The sequence below is a fragment of the Podarcis muralis genome, chromosome 7, assembly GCF_964188315.1.
Source record: "Podarcis muralis chromosome 7, rPodMur119.hap1.1, whole genome shotgun sequence".
Taxonomy (NCBI): domain Eukaryota; kingdom Metazoa; phylum Chordata; class Lepidosauria; order Squamata; family Lacertidae; genus Podarcis; species Podarcis muralis.
Window position 1 is genome coordinate 19,415,847 of NC_135661.1, and position 18,987 is coordinate 19,434,833.

Genomic DNA, 18,987 nt, shown 5'->3' on the forward strand with positions numbered 1-18,987 from the left:
AATACTTGAACTCTTTGCCGTCTCTTCTGCCCAGTGGACAGGGATGTAGGACCCGAGTTCAAATTTTGACTTCCTTGCAAAAAAACAAACAAACCCACAACACCACGAGATATAATGTTACAGATGAGCAAATATTAAAGTTCCCATTCCATAGAATATGACCACACAGCAAAGAAAAATAAATGATGAAATGCAACAGACCTGAGTTCAAATCCCTGTCTAGTGGGGCAATCTTGGGGCAATCATAATCTCTGCGTCTAACCTACCCCACAGGGCTGTCGTTAGGATGAAACAACCGCCTTGAGCTAATTTGGAGGGGGAAGGCAGGATATTAAAACAGCACACAATATTTGGAAGAAAACGAGCTGCATCTTACCTCAGTCTCTCTTGCTGTCGTCTCAAGCAAGCCTTCCCGAGCAGCCAGTAGACCCAGGAGCGGAATAATGCATAAGAAACTCAAGATGCAAGGCCATTTAGGGCTTCTCTGCTTCTCCGTTGGTAGAAAGCCACGAGAAAAGCCGGCGGAAAACTTTTCCATATGCTCCATGCCTGGCTTTAATTTAAAAAACAACAATGCAACACAGCAGGAAGGAAGAGAGAAATCAATGCAGGCAGTGTCTGCAGCAGTGGCAAACTTTGCTGGAAATTGACAAAACTATTTGGAGGGGAGTGTTGAGTGGGGGGGGCAGGAGGGAAGAGAGGAGTAGACTTTACATTAAACTTTGGTTTGATGAGCCAAGTGGGTTTTCTTTTTTTCTTTATGAAAAATAAAATCAGCTCCTGCCAAGCCGTTTCATATTACTCTGTGATTTTCTGTTAACAGAGGAGGGAGAAAAGGGGGGGGGGCACCACTGGACAGCCCAACAGCTGTGCTCAGGGAAGAGAGAAAAAGAGAGAGAGAGAGAGAGAGAGAGAGAGAGAGAGAGAGAGAGAGAGAGAGGCAGCTAAGCCAGCTGTGTCTCAGCAGCTGGAGCAGGGAGGCGATTTATGCAATGACACCCTGCTCCAAAAAAAGGGGGGGGAGTATAGGAGGGGAGGAGAAAATGGTGGGATGGAAAGCAGAAGCAGAATCCAGATTCAGAAGTTTCCCTTTGGAATATTTCATTGGGGGGATGTTCCATGTTAGGAAATGTGTTGTTCATTGACCGGCATCTTCTAGCAAGGCAGGGTGGGCAGAGACCAGTAGGAGCATCAGTTTCATCTGGTTGCCCTGCTTTCACAAGCTGGTAAACAACACTGGATCAAAGAAGGAAAACAAGGAGATCCAGGGCGATGCCAGAAACCGCTGCTATTCTTACTATTCCTATTATATAGAAGCCTCATGCCCCGTGTGACTCGGGAGTTCTAAGAAACAGAACAAAAACAGTGGAGCTTTGCCATCGGTGCTTAAAATCGGTGGGATTTGGAAAGGTGCAATCCGCCATCTTGATTCAAAATGGCGCCCAGTTAAGAACTCAAGAAGAGCCTGCTGGATCAGGCCAGTGGCTCATCTCGTCCAGATACCTCTTCTCACAGTGGCTGACAAGAAGCTTGTGGCAAAGCAGCAAGCAGGATTTGAGAATTCTCCCCTGCTGGGTTTCCAGACACTGGTATTCAGAAGCATTGCAGCCACCAGCCGAAGAGGCAGAACGTAAACATCATGTCTAGTAGCCAGCGACAGCCCTCTCTTCCAAACGTAGCCGAAAACCAGCTCCATGATCTCAGGAAGCATCACACAAAATTTGGATAAAACCAATGTGGTTCTAAAAGGTTGGGTCCGCCATCTTGTTTCAAAATGGCTTCCCATTGTTTCTAAACGTCGGTGGTAACTGGCTCCTCGATCTCAGGACCGACGTGCAAAATGTGGTTCACCTTAAGAGGTGTCCAAATGCACAGAAATTGAACAACCGTCCAAAATACGGATGCAGATTTTGATCTCTTCGATTTCAGCCCCACCTTTTACCAGAAGGTCCCAGGGCGGGTTACGCAACAAGGTGACAATGCAAGGTTAAAAATCCGCAAAGCAAAGTAGAAATATGAAGAACTGAAAGCAAATAATTTTGGGGTGGTGCCGAGTGACAGTGTGGTATAGTGGTTAGAATGTCTGAATGAGGAACAGGGAGAGCTGAGTTCAGATTTTTGCTCAGCCAGGAGGTTCGGGGCTAGCCAGTCTGTTGCTTGAAGCAAAGGTCAAGATGGCACACAAACCCCTCCCAAAAAATGCATGCATATAAAGCAAAGTGGACAGGGAGAGGAAACTTATGTCAGTCTTAGCAAGGGGGCAGGGCCCTTCACTGCTGCAGCAAAGGTATGGGGGGCAGGTGAGGCCAGGGGATGCACATAGCTCTGTCCTCTGACAGAAGTGGACTCTGGAGAAACAGTTTGGTGGAAGCAGGGCTACCACCATTGCTGTGTAGCACCTACAACTTGACTGCAGTTGCCTCTACCTAACGGTTGGGTTTGCCTTGACGAAGCTCAACGGGCGACTCTAAGCCAGTGGCCATCTCCCAGCCTTGCCTACCTCACAGGGTGGTTGTGAGCACAAGAAACAGCGGGAAGTGAGATCTGTGCACTGCCCTGAGCTGCTGGGAGCAAGCTCTTGGTTTGAGGGGAACCACCAAACTCATTTAACTTCCAGCTGATGCCCTGGAAGAGCAGTGTCGCTATGAGACCTGGTGGGTATTGCAAAAGGTGCCGCCAAGCTGCTTGCAGGGAGGGGCTGGGGAAAAAAGGGGGGCTGGGGCATAGGAAGCTGCCCTCTGCCATTGTCAGACTGCTGGGTCCATCCAGCTCTGTGCTGTCTGCACTGACTGGCAGCAGCTGTCCAGGGTTTCAGAAAAGGACTCTCCCAGCCTGGCCAGGGAATGCTTGTAGCTGAGTGGCAAAGCATTTGCCTTGTACCTAGAAGGTCCCAGGTTTGATCCCTGGCATCAGCAGCTAGGGCTGAGAGAGAGCCCTGCCTGAAACCCTGGAGAGCTGCTGCCAGCCAGTGCGGGAAGTACAGAGCAAGATGGCCTGACACGTTATAAGGCAAGCTTCTTGTATACCTGCAGATGGCAGAGATTGAACCCGGGAACTTCTGCGTGTATGGCTCTACTCACTGATCTGCCTCCCTTTCTCTGCTCCATCAGTGATGAGCCCTAAACTGGTGCCACCCAGAGCAGGGTAAAAAATAAAAAAGATTATAGGAAGCAATGAGGAGATATAAGAAACCATTACCCAGTTCTCTCCCTTGGAGCCTCCTTCAATCTGAGACAGGCAGAAAAGGCTGCAGTTTCCCTGGAGCAAGAGAAACGGCTTGCTATCCCTGGGCAGGTTAGGGTCATGCTCGCGCCAAGGCGAGGGTGGAACGGTTTTCTTTCAAGCCAGAGAGCACTTTCTTGGAAAGCAAAGCTCTCTCGTTCCCCTCGTGCTTTGAGGCGGAGACAGACACAGCTCCTAATATGAAGTTGAGGGATGCTGGCTCTGTTTGTTGTTTTTTTTAAAGAAAAAGTCAGGAGAAGCAAGATGTTTGCTCTGAAGGCACGATAGCCAAAGAAAACCTCTGGTGTCTGAGCAGGGGGCATTGCAGCTGGAAGGTGTGTGTGCCAGGGGGAAAATCAGATGGAGAAAGGGACTTTGTGGGGAACTTGCATAGGTTTAGCAATTGAGAAAGATAGGTGGGCGCCTGGGAAAATAAGCCCCAATTCTCCTCCCTTGCAGGGAATTGATAAAAATTGAATGGGTGGCAAGACAAGACTTGAATGAGGTGCAGCTTGCAGCCCCAGTGGGCAGAGATGTCCAACTAATCCAGAATGCGGCAGCTAGACTGGTGACTGGGAGCGGCCGCCGAGACCATATAACACCGGTCTTGAAAGACCTACATTGGCTCCCAGTACGTTTCCGAGCACAATTCAAAGTGTTGGTGCTGACCTTTAAAGCCCTAAACGGCCTCGGTCCAGTATATCTGAAGGAGCGTCTCCTCCCCCATCGTTCTGCCCGGACACTGAGGTCCAGTTCCGAGGGCCTTCTGGCGGTTCCCTCACTGCGAGAGGCCAAGTTACAGGGAACCAGGCAGGGGGCCTTCTCGGTAGTGGCGCCCACCCTGTGGAACGCCCTCCCATCAGATGTCAAAGCGATAAACAACTACCTGACATTCAGAAGACATCTGAAGGCAGCCCTGTTCAGGGAAGTTTTTAATATGTGACATTTTAGTTTATTTTTCATCTTTGTTGGAAGCCGCCCAGAGTGGCTGGGGAAACCCAGCCAGATGGGCGGGGTACAAATAATAAATTATTATTATTATTATTATGAGCGGGGTTCAAAGCCTGGGCAAGCCGTCAAGGTTAAGTCTGCGATGTGGGCACAGGAGATGAATGCAAAGCCTGAAGCACTCTTGCGCGACATCCATCACATAGGCCTGATGTGGCCCACCAGGCCTTTTGATCCAAATCAAGAGGCTGTTTCGGCCAAGTCACGAGCCACAACATCATACGTGCACGGTGCTTTGCAGGCTTGGGCAATTAAGCTGCTAAAGAATCATGGGCATTTTTTTTCTTTTTAAAGCCTATAATATAAGCATGGTCATTTAAAACAAAAGAAACTTAGATCTGGCCTAAGCATGCTTCAGAGAGAGGTGGTAGAATCCCCAGGTCAAAAGTTTACATCTTCAGATCGTAAGTGGGGGTTAGGCTTATCTTCCTAACCATAATGAGGTCTAGGAACTTGTGGGCTTTCTTTAAAAATGAAAATTGATAACACTTTGCACTGCATTCTATCCCCTGATTCTATACCAGGCCGGGGCTTGCCCCAAAGGATGGAAAATAGCCCTGTCCTTAACTGAACCATGCTGTTACTTTCTCCATTTTTTTTTATAAAGAGAGGCTGGCTGTGTTTAGATGCTTTGACACACAGCCATGGTAAATGGTATTACATAAGCTGCACAACAGGCTATTCTTAATTCTCCCTTCTCTTTAATGAGAGTTTCTACCTTTACTCCCCCTTCTTTCAATTTTCACATCTGGCTGTTTGACTTGGCCGGTTCTCAATGATTGTTGAATCCAGCTCAATTTAATTTTGGCCCAAGGAGAGGGGAAAATATTCCTTGCAACCTCGCATGTCTTTTTCAGTCCTGTGTCAAGAAGCGAGATAGAAAAAAACGGGGGGGGGGGGAGGGAAGGTCATATGGAGTTACAAGAGAAAGGCCTGGGCATTGTGGTCATTTGTGGGTGGAATTTGAGTCAGTTCCCCTTTACAGGTCAACCTACTTAAGTCACGCTTTCTGAAACAATAAACCAACTGAAATGCAACATTTCTTCAAAATTTGCACTTCTCCGAATTTTGTAATGCTTTTTAAAAAACCGTGCACCCCATGGTAAAGTGTGCATTCAAAAATGCATACGCCAGTGGACGCAACATACAAAAATGTGTTATTTTTAGGGGACATTGCATGCTCAAAATGAGCACATTAGCCAACAATGCAGACAAAATTGTGTGTACATCCGGAGAAAGTTGCATTAACACGCTGATGGGTTTGCGCGAGGACTAAGGAAGTCGATCAATCTGCAAACTGATGTGGAAATGAAACTTAATATTGGAAACTGAGGGAACATGTTATGGAGGCAATAACAGTGCATTTGTGGTGGATATATGCTGGACCGTCCCCACATAATTCTGCTTTATTAGTTGGTTCTGCAATACTTTCCGAATGTTGCCACACTATTTCACTACTGGACAACAAAAGTGGGGGGCAGGGGAACAAGAACCCCTGGAAAATTTGTGGTACAAAAAGTTAGAGGATTTCAGCAGAAGTCACATCACACGCACTGATTGGAAACGAAGCGGTGTGTTGACCTCCAAACTTTTGCAGGTGGAAAGCAGCCCTGAAACTGCCCCTGACACCATTGCGAACACAAATAATCATGAATGCACAAGGAAAGCATATGGCTGGAAGGGCTGCAAAAGAGAAAGAACAAAAATCTAAGGAGCAATGGAGAAAACGTCTTCCGTCAAGAGAATTCCAAGAATTTTAAAAATTGTTTGCGGGACAAGATGTCCCAGACAATTATGCAGATCCACAACTCACAAACAAATCTCTTTCCCTCTCTCGTCAATAGCAGCAAGCTCGAAAATATATCTGAGATTAGAACGGAAACGCAGACAGAAATTACAGAGAAAAACATCGAGACTTAAACCAGCTGCTTGCGGGGAACAGCAACAGTTTATGTCTTTGATTCACTGCCCTGTTTGCAACCACAGCTATCTAAGACACCTCCAGCAGCTCATATGCAGGCAAGGAGGCAAGAGTCTGCTGCCCCCTGGTGTTTCTCCCTAGGAACTGGCATTCAGAGGTATCCTGCTCCTGTACAAGGAGGTTCCACTCTTAGCCATGTACTTAGCTGTTAATAGTTGCCGGCAGACCTACTCACCATTACAATGTATTTAATCTTTGTTTACATGATTCATTTCATCATTGCTAGCCCTACCTGGAACCTTCTGCATTCAAGAGAGATGCACAACCACTGAGGTTTGCTTTTCCTCACCAGCACAGCACCCTTTCTGATAGAATGATGTTCCCAGAAAACGTTCACAAGCCAAGGCATGAAGGCAGCAACGTACTCATATCGTTCATTAGCAACACATGCTATTTACCCATATACTGCCTCTGATGCTGGAGGTTCCATTTAGTCATCATGGCTAGCAGTAATCGAGAGAGAGATATGCGGATATATATAAAATCCCATTTTAAAACTGCCCAGGCCGGAGGAAAAAAAGTGTTACATGGGCAGGACACAATTAGACTCGCATACATTTCTCTCAATTCACAAAAAAATATTTCCTCCTAAGGAAAAGGTTGGTGGTCTTTAAGAAGCTACTTTATAGGTACAGTGGTACCTCAGGTTACATACGCTTCAGGTTACATACGCTTCAGGTTACAGACTCCGCTAACCCAGAAATAGTACCTTGGGTTAAGAACTTTGCTTCAGGATGAGAACAGAAATTGTGCTCTGGCGGCGCGGCAGCAGCGGGAGGCCCCATTAGCTAAAGTGGTGCTTCAGGTTAAGAACAGTTTCACTTTAAGAACGGACCTCCGGAACGAATTAAGTACTTAACCCGAGGTACCACTGTAGTGAGGATTAGAAACCTGGTCTCCCAGTTCCTAATCTGACATTCTAACCACTGATTCAGTTCTGAACATTGGGAATTTCTGCTCCAGCACCTGTTTTTCATAGAACTTCTCCAACATCCCTTCCATTTACCTGGGAATTGGGCCCAAGCTAGCACTCTCACTCCTTTCTTTGCTACTTATTCCTCCAAGGTAGGCCACAACTTTCCTCCTCCTCAGCTCATCACAATGCAAAGGGCGAGAAGCCAGCTCACCCAGAGGTTGGCGGAACTCTCAAATCTGTTCCAGCAAAATAAAGCCAACAAACATCTATCTGGAGGAAATGCAGGTGGTCACTATTCAAAGGTGGCATTTTGTGCTTCCGAAGGGATGCCGCTGCACGACTTCCCCCTAGGAAAGCCAAACATAAGAAGAGAATGGGCTGTGCCCAGAGGAGGAAACAATCTTTTCCGATTCTAAGTCTTTGTAAGACTTATCAATGACATTTGTAGGCTGCTCCGGAAGCCTGCTCTTGACTGGATAAATAAGCCAGGCTCCCCCCAAATCCAGATGCGGTCCACCTTGACATTAAAAAGAGAAACCTTTGGCAAACTTGAAAACGCAGCGAGAGCCGGAATCATCCAACCCACAAAACATCGAGTTCCTGGGGCTTTGTAATGAGCCTTCCAGGGCAGGACTGCTTGATTGCACCATGGGTTTTTCCGTTCTACAAAAACCGAGCAGGGAGGAGATTCTCCCTGCCTTCCTCTTCACAGCAGGCTAACCCCGACTTTGCTGCCCTTCACAGCTGGGCAGAGAAAGGGAACTACTTGTCCGTGGTCTCCGAACACTCTGCGCTTGTTCACTCAAGCTGCACATCTTAGCATTGGGCTAAGTGATGGAAGAACAATTTGCTGCAGGTTTGGCCAGGGACGGAGACGGCAAAGGGAAGAGCTTGCAAAACCAGATGCAGTCGACACCCGAGGGCTCCCCCGGACCAATGTCTTTTCGTGCAGCGTGTCATTGACACAGTGATGGTGCATTGGTGGCGGATTTGACCAGATACGTAGGAGGGGCTCTCCGAGGGTCATCTAGTCCAACCCCTGCAAATCAGGATTCATACAGCCCTGTCCACACATCGTTCTGCTGCATTAGCTGTTCGGTGATGCTCCCCCGATATGATCGCGGACAGGGGCGTTCTTGCGCTCTGCCATAATCACTTACGTTTATTACGCACCCTACGCCAAAAAGGCCCCAGGGTTGCTTGCAACCATTTAAAATTCAGATTAAAACAAATTGCAGTCACAGGAAGAGAGCAGGTGCTGAAAATGTATGTCCCTCAGGTGTCAAATGCTAAGGTTGAAGAGGCACCGTTTACTTATGTTACTGAAATTGTGTAATTTATTAGATATTATATTATGATGATGTAGCAGCAGTAAGCCTTTTTAGCATGTAAATGGCAAATAAATAATAGAAACATCAAGTTGGGAGGGAGCCTGAGGATCATCTAGTCCAGGGGTCGGCAACCTAAGCCCCATGGGCGACAAGCGGCCCACGGGGGACGTTTAACTGGCGCATGAGTCACCCCCGAAATGAGCCACCCACTCGGTGAGTCCCCACGTGCTGCGCTAAACTGTCGCAGCGTGGCACAGGGACTCACTTCCACGGCGCTGGAAATCACATCTGCAGAGACACACAAAATCACGTCTGCGCAGACACATGTCGGAAATCACGGGGGCATGGAGTGAACTGGCCCAGGCGACCCCTTATTCTAGTCCAACCCCCTGCAATGCAGGAATATGCAGTGCCCCCTGCAGGGATTGAACCTGCAACCTTGGCATTATCACCACCACGCCCTAACCCAGTGTTCCCCAACCTTGGGTCTCCAGCTGTTTTTGGACTACAACTCCCATCATCCCTCGCTAGCAAGACCAGTGGTCAAGGATGATGGGAATTGTAGTCCGAAAACAGCTGGAGACCCAAGGTTGGGGAACACTGCTGTAACCAACTGAGCTATCCAGGCTCAGCGTGGTGGGCCATCCTCCTGGCCCTTTTTCAAAGCTATCTCACGACTGCAAATTCCATACAATAACGCTTCCTGATTTTGCCTTGTTTTGCTATTTGCTCTTTGTCGGGTGGCTCAAGGAGCTGCTCAGGCTACAGAAGCCTCTCATCGCCACCCAAAGCGCAGAAAACCTTAACTAGCCACCTTTCTGAGATTTCAGCCATGAGGGCTAGAAACTTAAAAACAACAACCCACAAACTCAGTAACATCAAGGCAGCTGAATTCTGCAGCCGAATGCCATACACAGTGGTAGGGAAAAGAAGACAAAACACTCACCTTGCCATCTGTCCAAGTCGATCCATCTCACTGATATTGTCCAGAGCGCTTCAAAAGGAGCAAAGGCACTGGTGCTTGTTAAACCTGGACGTCATCCCAACCATGGTTTATTGTGCCATTCTGGAGGCAGAGGATATGGTTCAAGATCCCCTGCTTGGTTAATAGCCATGTAAGGTCCCATATCTCCAAACCAATTGCCATGTGGTTAGTTCCACAGAATAAGAGTATGAATTAACCCCCCCCCCCATAGGGGAACCTCTTGTGAATGAAGTATCCCCAAAGAGGGCATAGACAGGTGGCTGGCTGGCTGGCACCAGGAAATGAGCACCCTACGCTACCACATTTTACTGCAGGCCCCCTTTCATCAAAATACATACAATGGTACCTCGGGTTGCAGACACCTCAGGTTACAGACACTTCAGGTTACAGATTCTGCTAACCCAGAAGTAGTACCTCAGGTTGAGAACTTTACCTCAGGATGAGAACAGAAATCACGCGGCAGCGGTGGGAGGCTCCATTAGCTAAAATGGTACCTCAGGTTAAGAACAGTTTCAGGTTAAGAAAGGACCTCCGGAACGAATTAAGTTCATAACCAGAGGTACCACTGTGTAACAGTCCTACTCTGCTTGTGAAACATACAGCCGTTAAGGGATTTTGGGGTGTTTTGGACTGCGTAATTCTGTTTGTGTGGTGTGTGCAAGAAGCCCCAAGAGCTGCATGAGACGAGGGCAGAGCAGAGGGAGAGAAGGGAAACAGGGCTATTCCATTACCTCTGCTGAGAAACCAGCTGCCTTTGGACCTCCCTCAACTTTGTCCTCACAGCAAGCGTCCAATCAGGCTACCTGAGCAGATTCTATCCCAGCCGGCCATCATAGTAATTTTTGGCATTTGTGCCTTGTGTTTCCTCCTCCCTCACCAGTCCTTTTTCCTTGTGTGTCATGTATTTCAGATTGCAAGCTCCAGGGTTCAGGGACTGTCTCAGAGCGACCTGAAAAAATCAGGGGACCGCATCTTTTGGGGCTCCAACTAAAATATATAATAAAAAAACAGTAGCGCCCCCCCCCCAATCGCTAAAATCCTCTGCAACATGCAGAGACCAACAACAAGGCAAGCCTTGCAAAGAGAGTCCCTGGGAAGTTTTGAAACAAGGTTCAGTAAATGCCTTGCACATTTCCACCAGACCTGTGTCAGGATCTGCTTGCCCTGAAAGCAAAAACACTCACAGTCGCATTAAGACTTTGGACGAGCATGGCTGACTCAATTTGGTACGTTGCAGCAAACCATGGTTTCCCAACACACAACTGAACTGTGGCTTAGAGAAACTGGTTGGCTTTCATTCTCAGCCCCCACTCCAACTTACCCAAAGCATAATAAATTATCCTTCTTCCTTTATGATGCAACAGGCTCTGGAAAGCGACTGTGTTGCGTTTGCTGTGGCTTGTCAACATTCAGTTCACACCAAAGCCCAGATTTGGCTCCCTTTTACCACAAGGACAGTGTTAAACACCTGAATCATTTGCACTAGGCATGGCCAGGGGGTGGGATATGGAAAATGTCTTAAATCAAGGGTGGGATGGAGGGGGGAAATTGTTTGTCAATTCATTTTTCGTTTTTTATTGTAATTTCTCGACTTTTAATAGAACTCTCTCATTGGAAAACACCGGCGTGTGGCATTTTGGGCATTTTGAAGAAATAAAAACATTTGCACTTCAACATAGAAGAATATTTCTGTTTCAGTGTTTTGGGGGGGGGGTTTTAGCCAGCACCTGCACGCGCTCTCTCTCTCTCTCTTTCTCTCATACACACACACACACAATCTCTGTCCATCACCATTTATCACATTGGATCATGGCTTTGTTAAAATAGAGGATTCTCTAAACTGGAAGGCGGCGGCGGGGAGGGGAGTGTGTGGAATATTTGGTTGTGAGCGTCCTCTCTCCAACGAGGCCTGCCCCTCTCTCCAGGAAAGGAGGAACTCAATTTACCCTCCACTTATTTTTAAAGTGCAAGAATATTGCTTTCCTTGCCCGCCCCCCCCCCCCAGTTTCCCACCCTCCACGGAACTGAAAGAAACGTGCTTGTCTTTTCTCTCTCTCTCTCTTTTTTGGAAGATCGTGTATTTTTGTCCCTTCAGAAGCTGGATAAGGCTACGAAGAAGGAAGAAGAGTCCACGAGCTACACCAAGAGGTCTTTCTCTCTGCAGACCACCGTTTTTGGCCCTCGCGGGCTTCCGTACACAGCACCCCTCAGTTGCATCCAGTCTTTCTCGCGGCCCACGGCCATGCTTATTCTAGTTATTCTTAAAAAGGGGAGGGGGGACGATAAAAGCAAGCCATGTTGGGCCTTGGGATTCAGGGGCCCCCAAATCTCATGATTCTCCCATCACCAACGGCCTCTCTCACATTCCTTCATGGCTATTAAGAAACAGGCCGGGCCAGTCGCGATCCTCATCCAAAAGGGGGGGGGGGGAAACAAAGAAGTTAAGAGGGTGGGTGGGTTTGCGGCAGGGCAAAGAAGGAAGAGCGAGCCGTCTTCAAACAAAGATGTGTATCCTTTCCCGGATGGTCTGCCGGCAAATGGGGCAGACGGAAAGGGCGGCGCTGCACTCCTGGCATGACCCGTGCCCGCACTGGAAGATCAGTTTGATTTGGTTGTCGATGCAAATGGGGCAGGTGATCCGCTCCTCCATCTGCCGGTAGCGGTTCTGGAGGTCTTCCATCAGCTTCTGTTGACCGGTGGATTCCGAACCAGAAACACACTCCACCTCCGTGCTGTCTGTTCGAGGGAAGAGAGGGAGAGAAAGTCAGGGTTCAGTGCTGTCTGCATGGGCCGGCAGCAGCTCCCCGCGACTGCAGGCAGGTTTAGATTTCCCAGCCTGATTCAGAGACGCCGGGGATTGAGCTTGTGGCCTTCCGTGTAGAATCGTAGGACTGTAGAGTTGGAAGGGGCCGCGAGGGTCATCTAGCCCAACCCCCTGCAGTGCAGGAATCTTTCGCTCGACATGGGACTCGAACCCATGACCCCCGAGGCAAACAGTCTCATGCTCTACCGACTGAGCTATCCCAGCCCAGCATGAAAAGGAGAGACTCTGCCGCTGAACTACAGGCCTTTCCCTCTTCCCGGTCCATATTCTCTATGCTTTGGGTTTGTCATTTTAGGGGGCGGGACTTAATTTTTTGCAAATTTCTTCAGTGAGGGGATCTTAAAAATATGCTTCTGGGTAGGAGGGAAATCAGATCTGCTACTATTTTTTGTGACCGGGCAGCATCTAAGCTTGGTGAATCCATGTCCGATTAAAAAGCACACGAACTGCTCTCAGAAAACCAAATTTTACCCTCTGAAAATGTCATGTGATGCTAAATAATAACAAATGATAATAATATTGAATATATTATAACTGCAAGTACGTGGCAATCATTTTGAATGATTTCTATGCAATTTTACACACATTTTGCTTACCAAGAAAAGCTAAATTATATTAATTTAACCAAAATATATTTTGAATTCCCAAAATACACCTTTTCAGCACCCCTCTTTCCTGGAATTTGGGATTTGAAAAATTCAACACACCTTAATGTGAGAGTTTAAAACGAACTGTCCTCACCTTGCTTTAGCTTCTTGGTAATTGTCATTTGGCATTTGATGCATTTCTTCATTCTTCTGGAACATTCTAAGGACGAGGAGAAGGGGAAATGGTTGGAACAGGCGCCGGTTTATTTATTTATTACGTTCACACCCCGCCTTCTTCCTCCAAGGAGCTCAAGGGGGCCTACGTGGTTTTCCCCTCTCCCCATTTTATCCTCACACCAACCCTGCGAGGGAGGTTAGGGCTGAGAGGCAGGGATTTGAACCCTGGACCTCTCCCCATTTCGGTGCAATTTTGCTTTACAGCACCTCAGGGAGGAAGTGCAAACAGGAAAAGAAAAGGCATGCCCTCAGGGATCAAAGATGACGTGCTCCTTTTATACCTTCACACACGATGCTGTGCTGGCAAGGGGAGAAGTGGATGAGCAGCGCCAGCTCAGAGCAGACCAGGCACTCGGATGGAGCTGCCACCTTGGCCACGCTGAGGTTGGTCATGGTGTTGGGGGTCGTGTGCACTCGCCTCTGGCTGCACACCACCGTGGAGTTCTCTGAGGGGTCCTGCTGCTCCCTGCAGACGCCAAAAGCAGAAGAGACACAGAGAGGAACTAGGCGTCGGGTCTGAAGCTGGGCGAGCATCCGCAATAATGAATGCTGAGAGAGAGTGCTGTGGGCGCCAGCCGTAAAATGGCTGCCCTGGGGGCGCAGCGTGACACAAAATGGCTGCCGCCTCTACAAGTGCAGAAAGCAGGGGTGCCAACCTGAATAAAATATTGTGGGGGCCCAGGTGAGCCCTGCCCCGCATACATGACACAGAGCACGCACATCATTTGAATGGAAAAGCCCATCAATTTTGCAGGGGGTGGGCAGCCCCCTCAAATATGTTATGGTGGGGGCAGGAGCCCTACAGCCCTTAGGAGTTGGCTCCTATGGCAGAAAGGGAGGGGGAGGGCCACAAAGTGTGTTAACTCCATCCCATCAATGGAAGGGGAAGACGCTTATATCAGCCACTCCCAGAGAGACGTTTTTGCTCCACCCTCTGTCAGAACAGGAGGGATAGTGGGTGTCCAGTCCTAGTGTTCACGGGCAAGTCCAAGGGGAGGGCTGAACAGTGGAACAAGAATGGAGAAGGAAGAGCAGCATTTTGTGCATCACAAATTTTTGAGGACATATACTTTGCGGGCAAAGAGTTGGGTCACAGCTGGCATAGAGCATTTCAACAAAGAATGAGGAGAGGGGGACCCGGAACGAAGACTGAAGTCAAGGAGAGAAGTCAAACTGGGAGAGGATGGGGCTGGTCCTACCTGAATTTCTGGGAGAAGTTCTTGATGAGCTGCGCTATACTTCCGTCTGAAACGAGGTCAAGGGGGGACTTCCCCCTGTGGTTGGCGTAATTGACGTCGGCACCTTCTTGAGCCAAGTAGCACGCGATGGCCGCCCCCACGTTCAGCTCAAGGTTTCCAAGGAAGCCAGAGGCCTGGAGCTAAAATGAGGGGTGGAGAAGTAAAAAAATAAAAATTGGCTTTAATCATTTGTTATACATATTACAGTTGTCAAAGAATTAAAATACTCATTAGCCCCCTTTTAGGGAAAGTGTCCTAAGAAAGCAGCCTCCATAAAAACATAAAATAAATATACCAATCTACTATATATTTTGCACCTGAAAAAGTTTTGAGGACATGCTGCTTTTCTTTCTAATCAGTGTATGCCCTGTCACTTACTGCTGAAATCCTGCAACTTTTTACACCACAAATGTTGGGTTTTTTTTTGGGGGGGGGGGGGTTCCTACTTTTGTTGAGCTATAGTGCAAGAGTTGCCCCCTCCAGGCTGCAAGAATGGTATGTGGATGGGTCCAGTTTATATCCACCGCAAATACACAGTTGTTGTGTCAATGACATGCACACCCACAAAAAAAAAAGACAACATAGCTGTTCGTATCTAAAACACAATTTAGATGCAATTAGGATGTAGATGGGGATCTGCGGCCTTTCAAATCCTGCTGGACCACAACTTGCCATTCATACAGAGTGACCGTCCCTCTTACACATTAATCAGTCCTCTGCATCGGGGAAGAGCTGTAGCTCAGTGGCAGATGCAGGCAGGTTCAATCCCTGGAATCTCCAGGCAGAGGAAGGAGAGACTCTCTGTCTGAAAACCCTGAAGAGCTGCTGCTGGTCAGTGTAGACAATACTGAGCCGAACCAATGGTTTGATTCAATACACAGCAGCTTTCTATGTTCCTGTCTCTTAAAGGAAGGGCTATAGCTCAGTGAGAGAGCCTCTGCAGGCAGAAGGACCCAGGTTCAACCCCTGTTTCCAGGGAGGGCTGGGGGAAAGCTGCTGCCAGCCAGTGTAGACAACACTGAGCTTGAGGGACCACTGGCTGGACTTGGGGAAGAACCTCGTAGGTTCTTCTTTTCGAAAGATGCAATACAGTAAAACACATCTAAGATCTAGGCAACTGGTTCTAGGAGATTGGTTCAGAATCTCTCTCTCTCTCTCTCTCTCTCTCTCTCTCTCTCTCTCTCTCTCTCACACACACACACACACACACACACACACACACACACACACCTTAGATAAGAGGCTTTCCTCTCCCTCCTCTTGCTCCTTGGCCATGATGGACATCAGGTGCTCCCTCTCCAGGACGATGTGCATGGCCGTGTCGCCGTCCTCGTCCTCCGCGTTGACATCGCAGCCCTCGCTCACCAGCAGCTGCACCATCTCCATGTGGCCTTGCGTGACGGCCAAGTGCAGCGGGGTCTGGTTGCGGTTGTTCTTGAGGTTGATGTCGCAACGGCCCTGAAAAAGGGAACGGGGCATGCGGAGGCCGTGGGCATGCTTGTCGGGTTGAGGGCGGAAGAAAGACGGCAGTGGTGCTCAGCTTGCCAAGACAACGCTACGGTTCCAGTTTGCTCCTTCTCCACATCGCTCAGCTCCGATTGGTTGTCTTTCCGGGCCTGCAGCGCTGCAAGAAAGCAGGCTCTGGACTCTGCCCCTAGTGGGGGAATATGGGTTGCTGCTTGCATGTGCAAGACGGAACCTGGATCAGGCCAAAGGCTCATCTAGTCTACAGCCTCCTGTTCTCGCCAGTGGCTGACCAGTGGGAAGTCCTCGAAGACAACAGCTCTCCCCCGTTGCTACGCGTAAGAGCAGCCTGGCTGGTGGATCAGGCCAAAGGCCCATCTAGTCCAGCGTCCTGTGGACTAGTGGGAAGCCCAGAAGACTTGAATTGCAACATCACTTTCCCCTTTTAAAGCTGCCAGAGAGTACAATGAATGAGATGATAAGGAAAGGCCCAACTTATGATGGCTAAGTTCTACCTCTACCACCACCCCATAATACTAGAGCTCAGAGTCCCCCCAATGAGGCTGAATGCTGGGGAATTCGGAGCTCAGGAATTCATCCCCCACAAGATGTAGTGTGGGCGGCCAAATTGGATAGCTTTAAAAGGATGAGACAAATTCAAGGAGAAGGCTCTCAGGTCCAGCTTGAAAGCTTCATCTGGTTGGCCACTGTGAGATCAGGTTGCTGGACTAAGATGGGCCACTGGGCTGATCCGGCAGGGCTCTTATTACGCTCTTATATTGATTTCCTTGCTGCTTACCTCTTTGATTAAGATCTCCGCCACCTCCTTGTGGTTGTTCAAGGCGGCGAGATGCAGGGCGGTGAAGCCATCTTCCTTCTTAGCGTCAACCAGCTGCCGGGCTCTTGCCAGGATCTTCTTGATGGCTCTGGGAGGTGGGGAAGATCAGAGCCAAGCGGGGTGGGAGGGGAAGGAGAAAAGAAAAAAAGAGAGAGCATGTCTAGGGCACCGGATGTCTCAAAGGGCAAGCATGCATTGTCAACTCAATGGTTACTAGTGGCCTAAATGGCGGCTGCTGGAAGTGACACAGTCCAACAAGCAGAAAAATGAGAGGCAGAAGAGCAAGAGAATGTGCACTGATCTTCCCAGGAACTGAAATTAGGAGAGGAGAAGGGAGGTTTTGGGTTTACCACAGGTGAGCTAAAACAAGTGTGAGGTAACCTTTGGCTCTCTGGATGTTGCTGAATGACAACTCTCATAACCCCTGATTATCGGCCATGTTTTCTGGGGCTGATGGGAGTTGTAGTTCAGCAACATCAGGAACAGAAAATATTCCCTACGCTCGAGTGTAAAAGGAGGGGAAATATTATTTAAAACAGTGTTTCCCAAACTTGGGTCTCCAGCTGTTTCTGGACTACAACTCCCATCATCGCTAGCTAGCTGGACCAGTGGTCAGGGATGATGGGAACTGTAGTTCAAAAACAGCTGGAGACCTACGTTCAGGGAACACTGATTTAGGAACTGCTGTGGCTCAGCAGCCTTAATGGGGGAAACCTTTCCTGAGCGGCTGCATTCCCCTCTGAACAACCTTCCTGGATGCCCACATGGCAGTGGTGGGCGGGGCCAGAGGCAAAAATGGGCGGGGCAGGCAAGGAAAAGGTTTTATCAGAGCTCAGAGCCCAGCCCACCCCTGCACTTCCTGCAGCCAATCGGAAGCTGCGCCTTGGTTCCCGAATGTTTTAGAAGTCGAACAGACTTCCAGAACAGATTTCGTTCGACTTCTGAGGTACGACCGTAATTTAAAGCATGACAAAATAAGTCCACGTATCGCTTTGAGGAAAAATGACACCTAACGCAGTTTGTTCACAGCTCCCCATCGTCACTACGCTTAAGTGACTTGCGATGGATAACATTTTATGTACGTATATAAAAATTGTGGGAAATGTATAAATAATTGTTTAGAATTGCTTAAGGTCATTTCACTCTTTTGCTTACAGCTTGTTCCCCTTCAGAGCCGAATGCTGCAACAGGTTGAATCCTTGTTGGTTCTGGATGGTGAAATCGATGTTGGGGACTTCGGTGAGAGCCTCGATGATGCACTTGAAGTCGGCCGTGATGGCGTAATGGAGGGGGGTGTCGCCGTACGAATCCTTGAGGGGGACATGTGGGATGGTACACAAAATCTCTGTCAGGTGTCTCCAAGAGGGGAGGGAAGAACAGAGACATTGTGGCTAGCAGCCGTTGATAGACTGATCCTCTGTGAATTTACCCATCACCCCTTTTCAAAGCCACTCAGGGAGAGTACAATGAATAAGAAGAACACAAGAAGATCCCCCGGCTGCTGGATCCCGTCAAAGGCCCATCTAAGTCCAGCATCCTGCTCTCAACAGTCGCCAACGGGAAACCTGCAAGCAGAACCCGGGCACAACAGCTCTTCCCACACTCCAAGATTCCCGGCAGCTTGAATTCAGGGACACCATTAGTGCCCTGAACAGCAGCCAATGACAGCCTTCTCCTCTGTCAATGTGCCTAAACCCCTGTTGATGTCCTCTAAGCTAGCCGCTATCACTGCAAGTGCCTACCTCAATAAAGCCCTTGCCCTTTAGCTGCTCAGATCATCTCCACTTCACCGATGGGCACAAAGATTCCACAACACAACATGCCTCCCCCCAATCAGCTAAGCTGGCTAGAGCGTGGTGCTGACAACACCAAGGTCACAGGTTCGATCCCCAGGTGGGGCAGTTGCAAATTTCCTGCACCAGAGTCCCTTCCAACTCAATATAATTCTATGATTCCATGAGTCAGAATGCAAATGCAAAGTTTTAAAAAACGAAACAAAGCCCACCGGCAGGTTGACGTCGCAGTTGTGCTCGCACAGAGCCTGCACGACCTCCGTGAAGCCTTTGTTGACGGCAATGTACAGGGCTGTGCACTTGGCGTTGTTCCGGAGATCGCCGTTGGCCCCTTTGCTGACCAAGAAGCGGGCTACGTCTGCTTGGTTCCTAGACAGTGAGAGGGGCGAAAAGTCAAGAGGATAGAGTGGCAGAGCACAGACATTGAGGAACACCGAAAGCTGCCTTCTGCTGAGGCAGACCATTGTTCCATATGGTTCAATATTGTCTGCTCTGACAGGCAGCAGCTCTCCAGGGTTTCAAGCAGGCATCCACCCACCCCCCGGGAAATTACTGGGACTCAA

The 18,987-nt window shown here is 48.8% G+C and overlaps 2 protein-coding genes across 5 annotated transcripts in view; both read right to left on the bottom strand.

The window, feature by feature from the left end:
* MMP23B (matrix metallopeptidase 23B) overlaps positions 1-10,858 on the bottom strand; it is a 28,224-nt gene extending 17,366 nt beyond the window's left edge. Inside the window, exons 1-2 of one of the 3 annotated variants that reach the window (XM_077931344.1) lie at positions 9,405-10,858; positions 377-553 (exon numbers count right to left, since the gene is read on the bottom strand). In XM_077931344.1, the coding sequence (XP_077787470.1) occupies positions 377-547 (171 nt within the window). In that variant the 5' untranslated portion in view covers positions 548-553; positions 9,405-10,858. Of the gene's footprint in view, positions 1-376; positions 3,779-9,404 lie in introns of those variants that run through there. The other 2 variants (XM_077931345.1, XM_028740894.2) reach the window with 2 other exon arrangements.
* Positions 10,859-11,002: 144 nt separating this feature from the next.
* The window catches only part of MIB2 (MIB E3 ubiquitin protein ligase 2), a 72,185-nt gene continuing 64,200 nt past the window's right edge, over positions 11,003-18,987 (bottom strand). For both annotated transcript variants that reach the window (XM_077931334.1, XM_028740882.2), the window contains 8 exons: positions 18,637-18,793; positions 17,787-17,941; positions 16,593-16,719; positions 15,560-15,787; positions 14,291-14,469; positions 13,373-13,557; positions 13,009-13,074; positions 11,003-12,179 (listed from right to left, as the gene is read on the bottom strand). In XM_077931334.1, coding sequence (XP_077787460.1) covers positions 11,938-12,179; positions 13,009-13,074; positions 13,373-13,557; positions 14,291-14,469; positions 15,560-15,787; positions 16,593-16,719; positions 17,787-17,941; positions 18,637-18,793 — 1,339 coding nt within the window. In that variant the 3' untranslated portion in view covers positions 11,003-11,937. The remainder of the gene's footprint in view (positions 12,180-13,008; positions 13,075-13,372; positions 13,558-14,290; positions 14,470-15,559; positions 15,788-16,592; positions 16,720-17,786; positions 17,942-18,636; positions 18,794-18,987) is intronic.